This window comes from Cadophora gregata (genome assembly GCF_030347475.1).
Source record: "Cadophora gregata isolate MNR1 chromosome Unknown scaffold_15, whole genome shotgun sequence".
Classification (NCBI taxonomy): Eukaryota; Fungi; Ascomycota; class Leotiomycetes; order Helotiales; family Ploettnerulaceae; genus Cadophora; species Cadophora gregata.
Genome location: NW_026695938.1, coordinates 464,936 through 483,081, shown reverse-complemented (window position 1 = coordinate 483,081; position 18,146 = coordinate 464,936). Strand labels below are relative to the sequence as shown.

The 18,146-nt window shown below is 41.0% G+C and overlaps 2 protein-coding genes across 2 annotated transcripts; both read left to right on the top strand.

Annotated features, from left to right (window-relative positions):
- The first annotated feature begins 832 nt into the window (after positions 1-832).
- ONS95_004799 (uncharacterized protein) lies at positions 833-6,396 on the top strand. The gene is made up of 7 exons (XM_058498176.1): positions 833-1,812; positions 1,865-2,091; positions 2,147-2,369; positions 2,428-3,545; positions 3,633-3,940; positions 4,007-5,663; positions 5,728-6,396. The coding sequence occupies exons 1-7, from the start codon at positions 1,216-1,218 to the stop codon at positions 6,311-6,313; spliced, it is 4,716 nt and encodes a 1,571-aa protein (XP_058351686.1). The 5' UTR covers positions 833-1,215; the 3' UTR covers positions 6,314-6,396.
- A 2,009-nt stretch (positions 6,397-8,405) lies between these two features.
- On the top strand, positions 8,406-8,750 carry ONS95_004798 (uncharacterized protein; the record flags this gene model as incomplete). Its single annotated transcript, XM_058498175.1, has 1 exon — positions 8,406-8,750. The coding sequence occupies one exon, from the start codon at positions 8,406-8,408 to the stop codon at positions 8,748-8,750; it is 345 nt and encodes a 114-aa protein (XP_058351685.1).
- Positions 8,751-18,146: the final 9,396 nt, after the last annotated feature.

The following is an 18,146-nucleotide window of genomic DNA, read 5'->3' as shown; positions in this document are numbered from 1 at the left end:
AGAATCATCAAATATCTGTTTATCCAACTCGTCTATCGAGTCGTGTTTGCTGAGAAATGCCCACGTTGTTGAATCAATTGCCTTACCCGAACCTGCAGCTGGAGAGCTCACTCCATCAGCAGTTTGTCAAATTATCGCACAGAGCCATTTCTCAACTATCCTTGTTGTTATATTTGGTTTGGCGATATTTTTTCTCCCTTGCATCTATTTCAATATTTTCTGGCTTCCGGTATGTGTGAGTGTTGTCCACGAGCTGAACGGTGCATGGTCTCCAGTACACCCGCTTTCGCTTGTCTGTTTACAGCTCCCAGCTCGGGATATACTTATCATCAGCCTCTGTACCATGAGATACTGGTCCCGCCATGGGTGATCATGAGAAGACTTGGTACACGGCTAACTTTGGCAGTTCGATTTTGCATGTCAGATCAGTCATTTGTGAGATTGGTAATCAAATTCTCTTCGCCAAGGAATTGTATCATCGCATATCGTTCCATGGACATTCTTTTAATATGTTGTATATAATCAACATAAGCTCAGCCATGACTTCCGTCTCACGGTCTCAACAAAATTGCAGGACCCCGGGATGGATGCCCAATATGTTGATGTTTCAAGCCTGTCCTGTACTGTGAAGCAAATTGGTGATTGTTAGCTCCGAACTTCCGGTGCTTATCACCGTTCTCCCCCTGGATGATGTTGAGATTAAGCTGCCACCGCTTCGGCTGTGACTCTGATCGGCAGGACTGAGTGCACTACAGTACCGACCTTGGCGCTGACACTATGAGCCACTATGAGCGGCTCTTCGTCATGGACAGCTGGTGCTAATCCGACCACAATTCGGCCGAACAGCGTTTCGTCATATGTGGGTGAGAAATCGAAGTCCCTTGTGTAGCTTGCTAAGCAGAAGTCTGTTATGGTTATCTCCTTCCAGGCTCTCGAGCGCTATCTACCTCTGAAAACAGCGCTCCACTCGGGGACTCTGCGCCGCGGACTTCCGCTCCCGCTCCCTAAGATGCATTCTGCTTACTGTTTGCAAAAGGTGCGAGCTATCAACGTGCTGATTTGTTGGCTGAAAAGCTAGCAACCAATTTACGCGAAAGTGCCGTCACTCGAAGTTTAGTCGCGCTGCATAAGTATATATATCTTTGCCTCCTCGTCACATCCTATGCCATCGGAGGACCTTGTTTTTGTACCACTGCTCGCGGAGCGCTTGTCAACATGTTCAACGTTCATAGTGACCGCATGTACACTGCTCGAGCAGAGGGGTTTCAGGAAATACGAGTCCCTTTGCACAATGTCGAAAATCATGCAGAAGCCCATGGACCAGAGGAAGGGACCCCGGCGTCTTCACAGGTCGAATTGCGAGATGAGGGGACTTGGGGAGAGCGGGATATTGGAGGTCCAGTCAATTTCAGGAACGCAATGTTGGATTACGAGGACATGCGTCGCGAGTTGACCAACCTCTCGAAAACCCGTAGCGCAGGCCAAAAAAGCACTAAAAGTACCGGACAACACTCATCTGGATTGAAAAGAGTCACGACAGCTGGGACACGCCGGTCCCAGAAAGTCCGTACAAACGAGCCCGAACCTGACCTGGAAGCTCAGGAGGAAGAAAAGCCGGAGGGAGAAGGTGCTGATATTGCAGAAGACGAAGAGGACTTTGAGCTTGGAGAATTTTTGAAAGATGGACATTTCGAGAAGCGTCAAGAGGGCAGATCAGCAAAAAAGGTTGGAGTGGTTTACAAACATCTCACTGTGCAAGGTTTGGGAGCGACCACAACATTCGTCAAAACACTTCCAAGCGCTGTTGTCGGAGTAAGTCATCTTCTTTTCCCGCTCTTCACATCTGATTATTAAATCATTATAGACATTTGGGCCTGATTTGTATGCCCTTCTATCAAGATTTATATCTTTTCTTCCGCAGCCAGGATCCCATGGAGAGAAACGTAACCTCATTAATGACTTCAATGGCGTGGTGAGGGATGGTGAGATGCTGCTGGTCCTTGGTAGACCAGGCAGTGGCTGCAGTACGTTTTTGAAGGCAATTTCCAACAAGAGAGCAGGCTTTGCAGGTGTCGAAGGAGAGGTATCCTAGTAAGCTTCCACGATCTTTCCTCTCACTACAGCCACCAAGACTGACTCTAAAAAGTGGAGGAATCCCTGCCAGTGAGCAGATCAGAAATTACAAGGGAGAAGTCAATTACAATGAAGAGGATGACCAACATTTCCCGACGTTGACGGTCGAGCAGACACTGAAATTTTCGCTGCTGAACAAGACGAAAAAACATGAGAAAGGGGATATCCCAGTCATCATTGGCGCTCTATTGAAAATGTTTGGTATCTCACACACAAGGCACACATTGGTTGGAGATGTAAGCTGCCTACCCATGGCAATCATAAGTAAAAGATGCTGCTTCTAACTCAAATTAGGCATATACCAGAGGTGTTTCCGGCGGAGAGCGGAAGCGAGTGTCAATTGCGGAAACGTTAGGATCAAAATCTACAGTTGTTGCATGGGATAATTCGACACGAGGATTAGATGCATCTACTGCTCTCGACTATGCAAACTCGCTTCGCGTCATGACGGATATCAGCAACCGAACGACACTTGTTACACTTTATCAAGCAGGCGAGGGCATTTACGAACTCATGGATAAGGTCTTAGTCATCGACGAGGGCAGAATGGTCTACCAGGGTCCAGCTAAAGCTGCCAAAAAGTACTTTGAGAATCTTGGTTACTTCTGCCCGGAGAGACAAACAACTGCAGACTTTCTCACATCCTGTACGGACTCAACCGAGCGACGGTTTCGAGAGGACTTCGATGGACCGATTCCTAGAGGCCCGATAGAGCTGGAGAGAGCATTTCGCGAAAGTGAGGCTTACAAACATGTGCTCGAAGATGTTGAAGATTACGAAAAGATGCTTCATGAAACCGACTACGCGGATGCCAGGGAGTTCAAACAAACAGTCTCAGAGACAAAATCGAAGCACGTCTCCGACAACTCGAGCTATACAGTATCATTTTTCCGCCAAGTCCTTGCCTGCACGAAGCGAGAGTTCTGGCTTACTTGGGGCGATAAGACGACCTTGCACACCAAGTTTTTTATCATCATTTCTAACGGCCTGATCGTCGGTTCTCTCTTTCACGGCCAGTCCTTAGATACTTCAGGAGCGTTCTCGAGAGGTGGCAGTCTGTTTTTCAGTGTCCTATTTTTAGGATGGCTACAGTTGTCCGAGCTCATGAAAGCTGTGTCTGGAAGAACTATCATTGCAAGACATAATGATTATGCGTTCTATCGACCATCGGCCGTCGTCATTGCAAGGGTAATGCAGGACTTCCCATTGATTCTCGCCCAAGTCATCCCGTTCTCGATTATCATGTACTTCTTGAATGGGCTTGATGTAGACGTGAGCAAATTCTTCATATATTTCCTGTTTATCTACCTCACGACAATCTGTGTTACAGCACTATACCGCATGTTTGCTGCTCTATCTCCAGCAATCGACGATGCAGTTCGATTTTCTGGAATCGCGCTCAATCTTCTGATGTAAGTTTCTCCTCAAGATCTCAATAGCCGCATTCAGTCGCATGGATAAATGGTCTCGAGTCCGAAAGTATGCTAACACATCCAAAGTATCTACACTGGATATGTTATTCCTCGTCCACAACTTCTTTCGAAGTATATTTGGTTCGGGTGGCTGTACTGGGTGAATCCAATTGCATACAGTTTCGAGGCAGTCTCTACGGATGAGTTCTACAACCGAGTTCTCAAATGTTCACCAGATACGATCATTCCAAGGGGACCAGGCTTCGACAATCCTGCTTATCAAGGTTGTGCCTTTACAGGTGCCCAGGTAGGGTCTCTCAGTGTGCCTGGAACAGACTATCTCAGCACCTCCTTCGACTATTCTCGAGGCAACTTGTGGAGAAATTTTGGTGTCGGTTAGTCAAGTCCTCATTTCTGGCAGTATATCTTAATGCGACAAAAGACTGACAAGAATGTTTTAGTCATTGCATTTACTGTTCTCTACATCTTAGTCACCATGGTTGCTTCAGAGCTCTTCAACTTCTCGAAGAGTGGAGGTGGTGCACTCGAGTTCAAGAGGTCTAAAGCCACGAAGCAAAAAATCAAAGCAGCTTCCGCACCTTCTGATGTCGAGCAAGTAGCTAAGGATCGGTCAACGAGTGTACCAGGTTCATCCAGTGAGACCTTGAATGGCGGTCGACAAGAAGACGAGGCCTTGCAAGAAATTTCAGGCTCTGACAGCATATTTACATGGGAAAATGTTGAATACACTGTTCCGTACATGGGCGGCCAGCGAAAACTCTTGAACAACGTCAATGGATATGCCAAACCTGGTGTGATGGTAGCGCTTATGGGTGCTTCAGGAGCTGGCAAGACAACTCTTTTAAACGCATTATCACAGCGACAGAAAATGGGTATCGTTGGGGGTGACATGCTTGTTGATGGAAGACCTCTTGGCACAGAGTTCCAGCGCGGGACGGGATTCTGCGAACAGATGGATCTTCACGATGGTACGGCAACCATCCGAGAAGCCCTTGAATTCTCCGCAATTCTTAGACAAGACCGCAGTGTCCCCCGAGCCGAGAAAATTGCCTACGTGGACAAGATTATTGATCTTTTGGAACTCGGAGATGTTCAGGATGCACTAGTCCGATGTTTAGGAGTCGAACAACGCAAGCGAGTCACAATCGGAGTAGAATTGGCAGCTAAGCCCAACCTGTTGCTCTTCCTGGACGAGCCCACCTCTGGGCTTGATTCTCAATCGGCTTACAGTATTGTTCGATTCTTGAAGAAGCTCTCGAATGCTGGCCAAGCTATTATCTGCACCATCCACCAGCCATCCTCTGTCCTCATCCAACAATTCGATATGATACTCGCGTTGAATCCCGGTGGAAACACTTTCTACTTCGGACCTGTAGGTGATGAGGGCAAGGACGTCATCAAATACTTCGCTGATCGAGGTGTCCATTGCCCGCCACACAAGAACGTTGCAGAATTTATTTTGGAAACTGCAGCCAAGGGTGGTAAGCGGGAAGACGGCAAGAAACTGGACTGGAACAAGGAATGGGCGAACTCGGCAGAAGCAAAAAATGTCCTGAACGAAATCCAGAAGATAAAAGCAGAGCGTAGCAAAGTCGAGCCCAGAGCACAAACCGAACAGCATGAATTCGCATCTCCCGTTGCCTCGCAGACCATTGAGCTGACGAAGCGTCTCTTCATTCAATACTGGAGAGATCCATCGTACCTATACGGAAAGCTGTTTACCTCTGTCATCATAGGAATATTCAACGGCTTTACATTCTTTAAGCTTGGAAACAGTATTGTGGATATGCAGAATCGCATGTTCACGAGCTTCTTGATCCTGCTGATTCCGCCAACTATCGTCAACGCCGTCGTGCCAAAATTCTACCAGAACATGGGCTTATGGCAGGCAAGAGAGTACCCATCTAGAATCTACGGATGGGTCGCTTTCTGTACTGCCAATGTTGTCGCACAGATACCCATCGCGATTGTCGGTGCTACAATTTACTGGCTTTTGTGGTACTGGCCGACCGGGTTACCTACCGATTCTTCAACCGCGGGCTACGTCTTCTTGATGACCGTGCTCTTTTTCCTGTTTCAAGCGTCATGGGGTCAATGGTCAGTACTGTCTTCCATCTTGATTCCTGAAGCGTGGCGACAGCATAATTAACATAATGTGCAGGATCTGTGCCTTCGCACCCTCTTTTACCGTCATCGCGAATGTGCTTCCCTTCTTTTTTGTCATGTTTTCCCTCTTCAATGGTGTCGTCCGACCATACAGTCAACTTAGCGTCTTCTGGAGATACTGGATGTATTGGCTTAACCCTTCAACGTACTGGATTGGAGGCGTCCTAGCCGCTACCCTCAGCGACACAGAGGTACAATGTATGCCTCAAGAAGCAGCTTATTTCAACCCACCGCCTGACCAGACCTGTTCCGAATATGCCTCGTCTTTCGTCAACGCGGCTACAGGATATCTCATGAACCCCAATGATACGACCAACTGCGGGTACTGCCAGTTCAGCTCTGGCGCAGAGTACATGCAGACTCTGAATATCGAACCCAAGGACAAGTGGAGATATTTCGGCATCTTCCTGGCATTCTGTATTTCCAACTGGGCACTAGTTTATTTCTTTATTTATACTGTTCGTATCAAGGGCTGGAGCTTTGGGCTTGGCCGTTTGTTTGGACATGGTGGGAAGTTGGTAGAGGCTGCCAAGAAGCCCTTCAAGAGCGGAGGTAAGACGGGGAAGAAAAGCTCAGCTTAGTCTGTGTTTGAATGTTGATAGACGTGTATAGACATTGTCGTTTAGCGGTCACAGCAAATGTACGGACACAAATTGAATTTTCTCGATATTTATTGTTATTCAGTCGAAGTGTGCTTCTGTGAATACTAGCGTTGTCCAGTACCTCCACTTGTACGACTTTGTGAACTCACAGCTTTCACAGCACGCCCACCAAAGACTATAATTCGTAGCAATGATTGTCAACTAGATACTTCTCGTGTAAGTATCTCGTGCACTTGTACCTTTGGCTCTGGCCAGCAGACCCAGACGCACTACTTACAAATCCGGCCTGCGCAAGTACAATTGGCATAGCAAGGCATTCCTGTTGATGAACGTATAAAATACGATCCTGCCAGTTTCCGCTACCGAGTGTCCCCTACAATATATTACCCATTATCAAATGGAGTTGTATCCAGCAGTCTTTCAGCCACAGCAAATACCCTTAGCATATATACGGTGAGCCTCAAGCAAGAACTGTCCACATAAAACCTGCAGATACCTTGCGCTTCTATAGGGTAGCCTGGCCAAGTACTGGCACTTCAGCCATGTATCATTGGCCGAGTTCAAGTTTTGCATATCCATGACAGAGCTCTGGGAACTCGATCAATTCGGGCAACAATGAGAAGCTTGGAACCACACAGCCGCCTGACTCGTTACATGATACAGCAATCAGCGAAATGAAGTTGAAGGATAAAGAGATTGGACTTATTACGATACACATCAGTTTGAGAGAAGTCTACGGTACGGGAAGCCAAATGAATGGGAAGCCAGATGAATCACTTGTGCGGAACGTCCAATTTCATACTTGCAAGCACTGGATAATTAATTCTGCCTTAACCTCTGATTTTTCACTACGTAGAAAGAAAACGTACTGACTATTTAATAGATTTTCTAAATTAATATTATAGCTAACTAGGTAAAAACAAGAAAGATAGACAGGGTACCTAGGTAGGGTAACAGTAACAGGCAGCTTGACTCGGCTATTTTTAGTGATCTTGCCTTGCCTACAAAAGTCGTATTTTTGACCCCTTTATATTACAACGAAACCATCTTTAATATTACACTTTGAATACATTCAAGAATCAATTACAATTTAAATATCATGTCTACTATCCGAGAGCATTATTATGCCCCTAGAAAGCGGTGAAATAATAAGGTCAGAATCGAGGTTTGGACGTTCCGCACATGTGATTCATTTGGCTTCCCGTATACAGCCCGAAGCCGCGCCAAGACCCATCGTATTTTTATCAGGCCGGCACGCACTAGTGGAATATCCATGTTCTGCCCCGACTCGCATCCCTCAGCAAAACGTCGATTCTTCAAGTCACCTGAGATCGTTGGTGTTCCATGAATATACCTTGGCCGTGAACTATGATTCGTAAGCCATGACCAAGAATATCTATACGGACAGACTTCGGAAGCCGGGCTTTAGTTGCCCCTACGCGCCAGTTCCCGCTTTCACTATTTTCTCACAATGTTGTATTGACGCGCGGTAACTCAACGAGAAACCCCGGCGGCCACATCAACGTAATTTGGATGCAGCTTCTAGGCAAGATTGCTGGGATAAATTTGGAGGCGACTGTTGGAACCCATACAAGGGAAATGCCCGTCAATCAACCCTGTAAACATATCCATACCTCAGCAGGACGAATGGACTGATCACATCAAGCGCGGACCCACGGCAGCGTCTCGCTGGAAATGCTGCTTTGCAGTGAGGACCGCCTGTTGTCAAGTCGTTGTCATGGTCCGAGATGCTGGTCAAAGAAATGTGGTTGTGTTTCAAGTAGTCCTCTTACGCCGAAAGGATTGGTATCTATCGAAGACTTTGCATACGGTATCGCCATGATGCAAGTCAAAGTCTGAGGCCCTCATCCCCAGGATATCTGATGCAGCGACTGATGCACGGCTTTGTATATTAGATGATGTAATCCCCAGCCGTGGGATGCTACTTCTCTAATATCTCATCTCATCATATCCACTCACAAACATCCACGGTATCACTCGAGCTCACATTTTACCATTTACTATCACGCTGCCTCTCCATCTCTTCTCGATTCCTCCACAACTCACCACCATGGACGGCCGTCGCTCCAACCGTGCCAACAGAGAGACAACAACGCAGCACACTGAAACAGAAACCGAAGGTGAACCGGCAGTAGTCTGGCATCCCGTCTGGGTTGCAATATATGTCGGGGGTGGAGCGTTCAAACATTGGTCACTTTTTGTTGAAGACGAGGAGGATCAGGACGAAAGCTTCATTGTTCATGTTCAGGGTGAACCCGGCACGTTTCGTTACCAGCAAATCAAGAAGAATGCGCGCGAGTCCAGATCTTTGATCGAAATGATCCAAGTCGGCCATGTGAAGAAGAACGAACTCCGAGATTTCAGAAGAGTCTGCCGCGACGTAATCGTCAGCTGACCAGCCGGTGGGCTTCCTAAAATCGCTCTCGCTCTTAGTTAGAATAAGCGAATACGGATCGGAAGTGAATACAGATTTTCGATTATTATTACCTTTAATAATAAAAACAGTGTGAATTACTACTAGAATTATATATAAACTAGTGTAAATCGCTAACTCCTAATAAGATCCCTATCGCTATCGGAATTATCTAAAGAGATACTACCCTAGTAGCTTAAATCCGACTCTCTAGAATTAGAATTATTACTAACTCTATATAATGAATTATCTGAATCTCTACTACTATCTAAATTAAAGCTATCGCTATTAATTCTAAAGTCTCTAGTACCTTTTAGAAGAGGTAAATAGTCACGTTAAAGCTCTATATTACCTATTATATTAATAGTTATTTATAAGTCGTTCCCTCTAAGAACTAGCTTAAGAGAAGGTAATTTAAGCTTTAGAACGCCTCTCTTTTTAGGATAAGTAGCCCGCTATTCTAAAGGCTATTAAGACTACTAAATTTCCTCTGTATTAAGGATAGGAACTAATAAAGGATTATTATCTTTAATAATCTGACTATTACTTAAACGTTCCCGAAGTATTCTCTTATAAAGTTATTTAGTAGCACATGAATTAACTCCTTTCTAATACTTAAGGTCTTATTCCTTCCTCTATAACTTATTAATATAGCGCTAAGCTCTAGAGGCGTTATATTACGTTTCCTTAGCCTCTTTTTCTATAATAAGTCGATTAGTAACCTCTTTAGTAAGACTATCTTTAAAATAGAACTATTTCCTACTCTTTATAACGGTCTGGTATTTACTCGCTATAAATACAGAAGGCTACAGTTAATCTCTAATAATTGAGAGGTAAGTGTATCACGTAGATAGGAAGATAGTTACTAAGTATTAAAATACTATTTAAAGTTAAGTATAAAGCTCTTATCTAATAGCAGACGTGCTAGTCTTATATAGAACCTTTGTTCGCCTTAGATCCTTATAAGTCCTATGATCCTAAGCTCTAAGAACCTTAGATCTTATAGTTCTAAAAGCTCTATACTATCACGTAATATATAATCCTGTGATTTCGTTCTTAGTTCTTAGCTTCTCTATATAGTAATACTACTAAGCCTTAGGGCTAAGATATATATAATACTCTTTCTAAGTGTATTTATAATACTATCTCCTTTCTTACTTAGCGTAATCCCTATACTTAAGTATACTAAAAGAAATACTAACAATAACCTATAGCTATCTTCTTCTTTTATTATATCCTCTAAAATTACTAAATATAAATAAAGAATAGCACTTACTGAAATAATTAACTCTTATAGCTCGCTTAGTATACTATATTCTAATTATATTTATTACTATCGTAATTACGTAGTCCTAAATAAGAAGTCCTAGAGGTATAGGGAGTATATTTATTACGGTGTGAAATACGATACTCTTTAGGTTTCTATTAATAACCTCTAAAGTCTTCGTATAGAGGAAGATCGCCTGAAGTTTAAAAGAGATATAGCCTTCGAGGCGGCTATAGTTAGCCTAGCTCGTATCCGTGAGCTCGAGTAGTGCTAAGCCGAGCTTCGTAAGTAAGGGAGGGAAATACTTTGTTATAGTCTAAGAACTCTAGATAAGTTAGATAAGGCTAAGGTAAAAGAAAGAGTAGAAAAAGTAAAAGCGCAGGAAGTAGTAGAGAGGGAGAAGTAAGCTTCTACTACTTAGCTACTTATACTACTACTCGCCGGCGACTCCTCTGAGTTCTACCTAGTTAATAAACTGCTACTTAACTTTAGGAACTCTTTCTAGGAAGACTTAGGTTTCGTTAATAGAAACTTTGTAATAACCCAGGGTAATAGAGGTTAGACTTAGGTTCCTAGGTATTTTCTAACTATAGGTACCTTTTCTACTTAATTAAATATCATGTTTTACTATAGTAGTTCTAATAGTTAAGGATAGCCTCTACTTTATATTTAGTATTTAGATTAACCGGTTATATTTTAGTAATAGGAGCAGGTGGTGCTTCTAGCGGTACTAGTTTAAGAAGAGATATATGGAATACTGGGTAGATATTTATTATCTTTAGTAGAGCTAGTTAATAATTAACTAGTCCTTTAACTTTAGTAATCCTGAATAGTCCTAGCTTTTTATAATCTAATTTATAACTTAGTTGTTTAGTTATAATATTCTTTCTAAGTAAGTAGACTTTATTCCCCTCCTTAAGCATTAGTCCTATACTACGTTTTCTATTATAGTAGATCGTAGATCTTTACGCGATAAAGAGAATATTAGCTAATAATTCTTCATAGAGCTATTTAAGCTCACTTACTTATAGTATAGCTTCTTATATAGTACCTTAACTAGCTATTAGTAGGTTATATACTATAGGATTATACCTATAATTCGCGTAGAATAGCGATACTCTAATAGTCTCTTAATCCGCGCTATTATATATAAACTAGGTAAGTGGGAGTAGTTATACCTAGTTATCCTGCTTATAGTTTATATAACACTAAAGATAAGTCTCTATTATCTAGTTGATTCGTTCTATCTATATATTAGTTTAAGGATAGAATATAGTTAATATTTTCTACTTTATTCCTAAGAGTATAATAAGAGTTTTCTAGAACTTTAAAGTAAAGAGCTTATCTTTATCTAAGATAATCTTATCTAGTATTCTATAGCTTATAAAGATTATTCTAAGGAATACCTACGCTATTATAAGCGCGTCTTATATTCTAAGTACTAATACTATATACACGTACTTTATAAACCTATCTGTTATTATATAGATTAAGTTATATATAATTCCTATAACTAAGTCTTTCGAGAGTAGTAGCTTAACTACGAAATCTAAAGCGATTAATTTCTATAGGCGAGGTAGTATTATTAGTGACTTTATAAGCCTATATAGAGTATAGTATAATACCTTGTTCCGGATATATATGTCGTATAACGCTACTACGTCTTTAACTACCTTCCTTATACCTAGGAAGTAGTATTCCCTAGATAGCCTAGATAGTGTCTTAGCTACCCCCTAGTATCTATAAGTAGGTAGCCTATACTAGTACGTGATAAATTTAATCCTATCTCTAGTAGGTATATAGATTTATCCTTAGTACAGAAGTATGCTATCTAAGGTGAAGGAGAATCTTTCGCTTAGCTACTTCTTCTATTCAGCTATAACCGGGTCGTTAGTATAGCCCCTCTAGATTTTCTTAGTAACTTAGCTTATTAAGGCTAGCTATTAGTAATTAACTATTAGCGAATTATTATCCTTCTGTAGTATAGTATAAGATTTATAAGTTTTATTTATAAGATATTCTAGTTTCCTACTTAAAGCGTTAGCTCTAGCGTTTTCTATTCCCTTAATATAAGAAATTCGAAGTTTAACAGTAGAAAGTGTTTTATACTATCGAACCTAGTGTCAGTTTAATTCTTTAGTAGTTATAAAGTAAATAAGATTCTTGTAGTCTATTAGGATCTATATTTCGTAGGCAGCGCCCTTGAAGTAGACTTTCTATTCGCGTACTACGTCTATAATTACTAGTAACTCTTTATTATATATATTATAATTAAGTTCTACTAGTAATAGTTTCCGCGAATAGTAAGCGACTAGTTACTATTTTCCGTCCTTACCCGGCTAGCTAAGCACGGCTCTAATAGTGTAATCTAAAGAATCTATCTCTATACGTATTTCTTTATTAAAGGTAAAGGAAGTAAGTACTAGTTCCGCGATAAAAGCCGCTTTAAGTGCCTTAAACACTTTTTATACGCTATTAGACTAGTAGAATTCTTTATCCTTATAAGTTAACTCTGTGAGTAGCTTAGCGATTTTCAAGTAGTCCTTAATAAATCGCCTATAGAAGTTAGTAAACCTGAGGAATAATTATACTTCCTTAATATTCATAGGCCCTATCTACTTAATAATTACTTTAATCTTTTTAGGATCTATAGCTAATCCTATAGTAGTAACTATATAGCTTAGAAAGATAACCTCGTTTATATAGAAGTTATACTTCTTTAGTTTAAGTAATAGGCAGGTGTCCTCTAGCCTCTAGAGAATAGCTATGATATCTTTTATATATTACTTCTCTGATTTAGAGTAGACTAGTATATTATCTAAATAGTATATATATATTACGTCTAAGTAAGGCTATAAAATATTATTAATTAGACGCTGAAATATAGCTAGTATATTAGTTAAGCTAAAGGGCATAACTGTATACTTATAGTAACTAAAATAAGTGCGAAATACTATTTTCTCTTCTTTACTTTTAGCTATCTTAATAAGGTTATATACTCCTCTTAGGTTAAGCTAAGTGAAAATCTTAGCTCTAATAAGTCTATCCTATAGCTCCTTAGCTAATAGTAGTATATAACGATCCTTCTTTATAGTATCGTTTAATTAATAGTAGTTAATATATATTTGTTATCTACTATCTTTCTTTTCTATAAATAAGATATTACTCCCCTATAGAGATTTAGACTCTCGGATAAATCCTTTCGCTAGGTTTTTATTAATATATTACTTGATTATTATTAAGTCTATCGCTAAGTATTCCTTAAGTAGTTAGAATATCAGCTTAGTACTTAGTTCTAACTCGATCTAATAATCGTAGTCCTAGTGTTTTAGTAAAGCCTTAATACCTTATTCCTCCTTAAATAGTGCTATAAACTTCTTATATACTAATAGTATATTCTTTATTAGTAGACTCTTATCTTAGTATTCGAGCTCTTCCTTAGAGGTAGCGCTAACTTCTCGAATACTTACTACTTCTATTCTTAGTAGATAATAGTAGTCTTAATAACAACTAAACTTAAGCTTTCCTATCTACTAATTAATAATAGGGTTATACTTTTCTATCTATAGTAATCCTAAGATAATATTATACCTTCTAATCCTAATAATATCGAATTAGATTATTTCAGAGTATCTAGTAATACCTATATAAACTGGAGTAGTCTGGACCTTAATTAGTCTATCAGAGGTAACCTTACTATCCGCTAGTACTAGATAGTATCCCTTATCCTTTACTTCGGTTAACAAGTAGTACTTAAGTATAATAGTAGGAGATATAAAGTTCCCTTATACCTTAGAGTCTATTATTACTTAAAGCTTAACTCCCTTAATTTTAACCTCTAATATAAGATATTTATCTCTAATAGCGGTAAGTTACTATACATAGAAATATTCCTAATATACGCTATAGTTAAGGATACTTTCTTATACCCTTCAATTACTATAGCTTAAGCTAACCTTATATACGAGCCTTATTCTAAGTTTAGTATATATTACTAGGTTATATATCTTGTAATAGTACCAGCTATTATTATTAATATAGACCTATATCTTATTATATTAGTTCTCAGCTATAATTTCCTATTTCTCGCTTACCTCTAGTAGCGCGCTAGTGTTAAGGATAGCGGTATTCTAGAGTAGTAAGTATTATATAAAGGTCATCGGTTTTTCCTAGCTGCCGGCTATTCTCTATCTGATACGCTTATAGTCTCAGTAGACTACTTCGTACTTTACTCCCTACAGTAGACCCCTTAAGCTAATAAGGCCTAGTTCTTGATAAGTAACTCTAGTAGCTATATTAGTCTAGTAGCGAGTGTTATAGCTAACCTAATATAAGCTCTCTTCTCTTTAGGTAACTTCCTAAGTTTTACTTACTCTTAGTCCTAAGAGTTTAAGTTAGAGTAGCCTTAGTTCTAGAGCTTACTTAGGTTCCTAGGCCTCCTTCTCGCTATCACTTAGTATTAGCTCTATATTATCGTCTAGCTTAGAGCTATTATTATCTCGATATATATAGTCCTTAGGGGGCGTGCTAACAATAATCTACTTGAGCTAATTCACGATACTTATAGAATCTCACTTACTATTATTAGAATCACTTAACTAGGTATAGATATAATTCTCCTTAAGCTCGTCTGTAGTTATATATTAATATATCGCGGCGAGTTATTATATTAGTTTATTATAAGAGCTATATCTTATTACGTTAGTATATTTCTTATCTATTTATAACTTCTTTTATTAATAAGAGCTAGCTATATAACTAAGGAGGCTATACTCGAAGTATAGCTTCTTTTCTTATCGCTTACTTATAACTTTCTTAGATAGCTTACTATTACGCGGCTTTTCTTAATAACTTAGCTTCCGGAACGTCGTATTAAGTTCTATTTCCTAAGGGTAGAATAGTTTCTTATTATTACTCTCTCTTCCTTAGTATATATACGTTCCGGAGTAGTATTAGCTTTTCTTCTTAAGTGCCCTCTTATAGTTTCAGTTATTAATCTTGATAGCTATTTCGATAAGTTCTTATAAGTTAGTAAGCGCGTCTAATCTTACTATCTTATCTTTTACTCTATCTTTTAATCCTTTATAGTACTATACTCGAAGGGTATTATTATTCTAACTAGTCTAATTCGCGAATTACTAGAAGGCGGTAGTATACGTGGTTACTAACCTGATTTACTTTAGGTTTTAGATATTCTATTCAGCGGTATAGTTCTGATTAATATCACTAAAGACACGGTTAATCTTATACTTAAAACTTTCGAAAGTTATAAAGATCTTCTAGGATTCCCTAGTTATTACTATAGAGACTCTCCTATCCTTAGTTTAGTTCTAAATATAGTCTAAGAGGAAGGTCTTAATCTAATTAAAGGCAGATCCTTAGAGAAAGAACGAAGCTTAAAGGACTTTATTAGTCTCTATAGTAAACTAGTAACTATTAAAGCTCGTATAGAGCTTAACTTGCGTAAGGTATACTCTAAGCTTAGATCGGTCTCTATTATAGAGATCCGGGGCAGCGATCTTAGGTATATTCTTTAGGTCGAAGACTTTAGTAGGAGCTGAGTAGTTATTTAATAATCTTTTAATAGAGGACATGTTATCTTCGTAAGTAGGTACCTCTAATAAGAAAGTGCTTAAAGTGTAATAGTCCGGTATTTACTTACTGTAAATACAGAAGACTATAGTTAATCTCTAATAATCGAGAGGTAGATATATTACATAGATAGGAAGATAGTTACTAAGTATTAGAATACTATTTAAAGTTAAGCATAAAGCTCTTATCTAATAGTAGACGTGCTAATCTTATATAGAACCTTCGTTCGCCTTAGATTCCTATAGGTCTTATGATCCTAGGCTCTAGGAACCTTGGATCCTATGGTTCTAAAAGCTCTATACTATCACGTGATATATAGTCCCGTGATTTCGTTCCTAGTTCTTGGCTTCTCTATGTAATAATACTACCGAGCCTCAGGGCTAAGACACATATAATACTCCTTCTGAGTGCGTTCGTAATACTCTTTTATTTACTCTTAATCTTATTCTTCTATTACTAAGATAGAATATTTAACTCTTCTATTTATAAAGAAGCTTCTACTATAACTTAACGCGTATTACGTAAGAAAGCCTCGAACTCTAGCTAGGAAAGACTACTTAAAAGCTCTATAACCTTATATTACTATTTCTATATAAATGTAACGGTCCGGTATTTACTCGCTGTAAATACAGAAGGCTGCAGTTGATCTCTGATGATCGAGAGGTAGGTGTATCACGTAGACGGGAAGACAGTTACTAAGTATCAGAATACTATTTGAAGTTGAGCACGAAGCTCCTATCTAATGGCAGACGTGCCAGTCTTATATAGAACCTTCGTTCTCCTTGGATCCCACAGGTCCCTTGGGATCCTTCACGACATAGTCGTACTGGATCCCTTGGGATCCCCTGGGATCCGTCACGTGACCCGACCGCGGAAGGCCGCTGCCAGATCACCGTGACCTGCAATACTACTATAATGTAATGCTATGTGATACATGTTCCTTAGACCTTATTGGTTCCTGTGAGCTTTACTCCTAGGAGCCGTCCGACTCCCAGGAGTACGCCTGCTCTGAGGATATTTCCTCCTGGGACCCAGCGGGCTCCCAGGAGCGTCCGTAACACTATCCCCTCCCTAGCCTAGCGTGGTCCCCACGCTTAAGTATGCCAAAGGAAATATCGACGACTGCCCACGGCCGTCTTCTTCTTCCATCATGACCTCTGAGGCGACCCGCAAGAAACTTGAACGTATCGCCCTGGCCCTTCGAATCGATCGTTCCCAAGACGCAGAAGAAATGTCTCCTTGTGATTTTTGTCGGCTTCACAAGCGCCGCTGTGTGGTGGATTCCAAGGAATCCACTCGCTGTTCGGAGTGCGTTCGCAAGAAGCGCTCCTCTTGTAATTACACCTCGAAACTCCCGTCCTTGAGCGACTGGTCCTCGCTGGATCGCCAGCGCCAAAAACTTCGTGACGAGGAGGAAGAGGCGATGGCGAAAATCCTCCGCCTTCGCAAGCAACAGCGCTTCCTGGATGATCGCGAGAAAGAGATGATCCGTCGAGGCGTCGAGACGCTCGACGAACTCGACGCTGCTGAAGCTGCCGAACGCGCGGAGGCCGCTCGTCAGGAAGAAGCCGCTTCTTCCCTGGCGGAAGCCTCCCGCTTCCTCGAGGATCCTACCCTTGATCCCCAAGCCTTTTCCGGGTTGCCCGACTCCTTCTGGTTGGGGCTTTCTTTTCCTTCCCCCTCCGCCGCGGTCCCCCATGCTCCCGATGGTACCGCTGGAGGAGTCCCGAGCAGTGGAGGTTAGACTTGGGTTCCCAGGTGTTTTCCGATTGTGGGTACCCTTTCCACTTGATCAAATATTTTGCCTTGCCGTGGGAATACTGACAGTCGAGAATAGTCTCTACTTCGTACTCGGCGTTCGGGTTGATTGGTTGTATTTCGGTGACAGGAGCCGGTGGTGCTCCTGGTGGTGCTGGTTCGAGGAGGGATATATGGAATACCGGGTGGATGTTCATTGTCCTTGGAAGAGCTAGCTGGAAATTGACTGGTCCCTTGACTTTTGCAATCCTGAATGGTCCTAGCTTCTTGTGATCCAATTTGTGACTTGGTCGCTTGGTTGTGATATTCTTTCTGAGTAAGTAGACTTTATCCCCCTCCTTGAGCGTTGGTCCCATGCTACGCTTTCTGTTGTAGTAGATCGCAGATCTCTGCGCGATGAAGAGAATATCGGCTGACAATTCTTCATGGAGCTGTTTAAGCTCATCTGCCTGTAGTATGGCTTCTTGCGCGGTACCCTGACCGGCTATTGGTGGGTTGTATGCCGTGGGATTGTGCCCATAATTCGCGTAGAACGGCGATACTCCAATGGTCTCTTGGTCCGCGCTGTTATATGCAAACTGAGCGAGTGGAAGTAGTTGCACCCAGTCGTCCTGCTTGTAGTTCACATAACACCGAAGATAAGTTTCCATTATCTGGTTGATTCGTTCTGTCTGTGCATCGGTCTGAGGATGGAATGCGGTTGACATTTTCTGCTTCATTCCTAAGAGCGCGATGAGAGTTTTCCAGAACTTCGAGGTGAA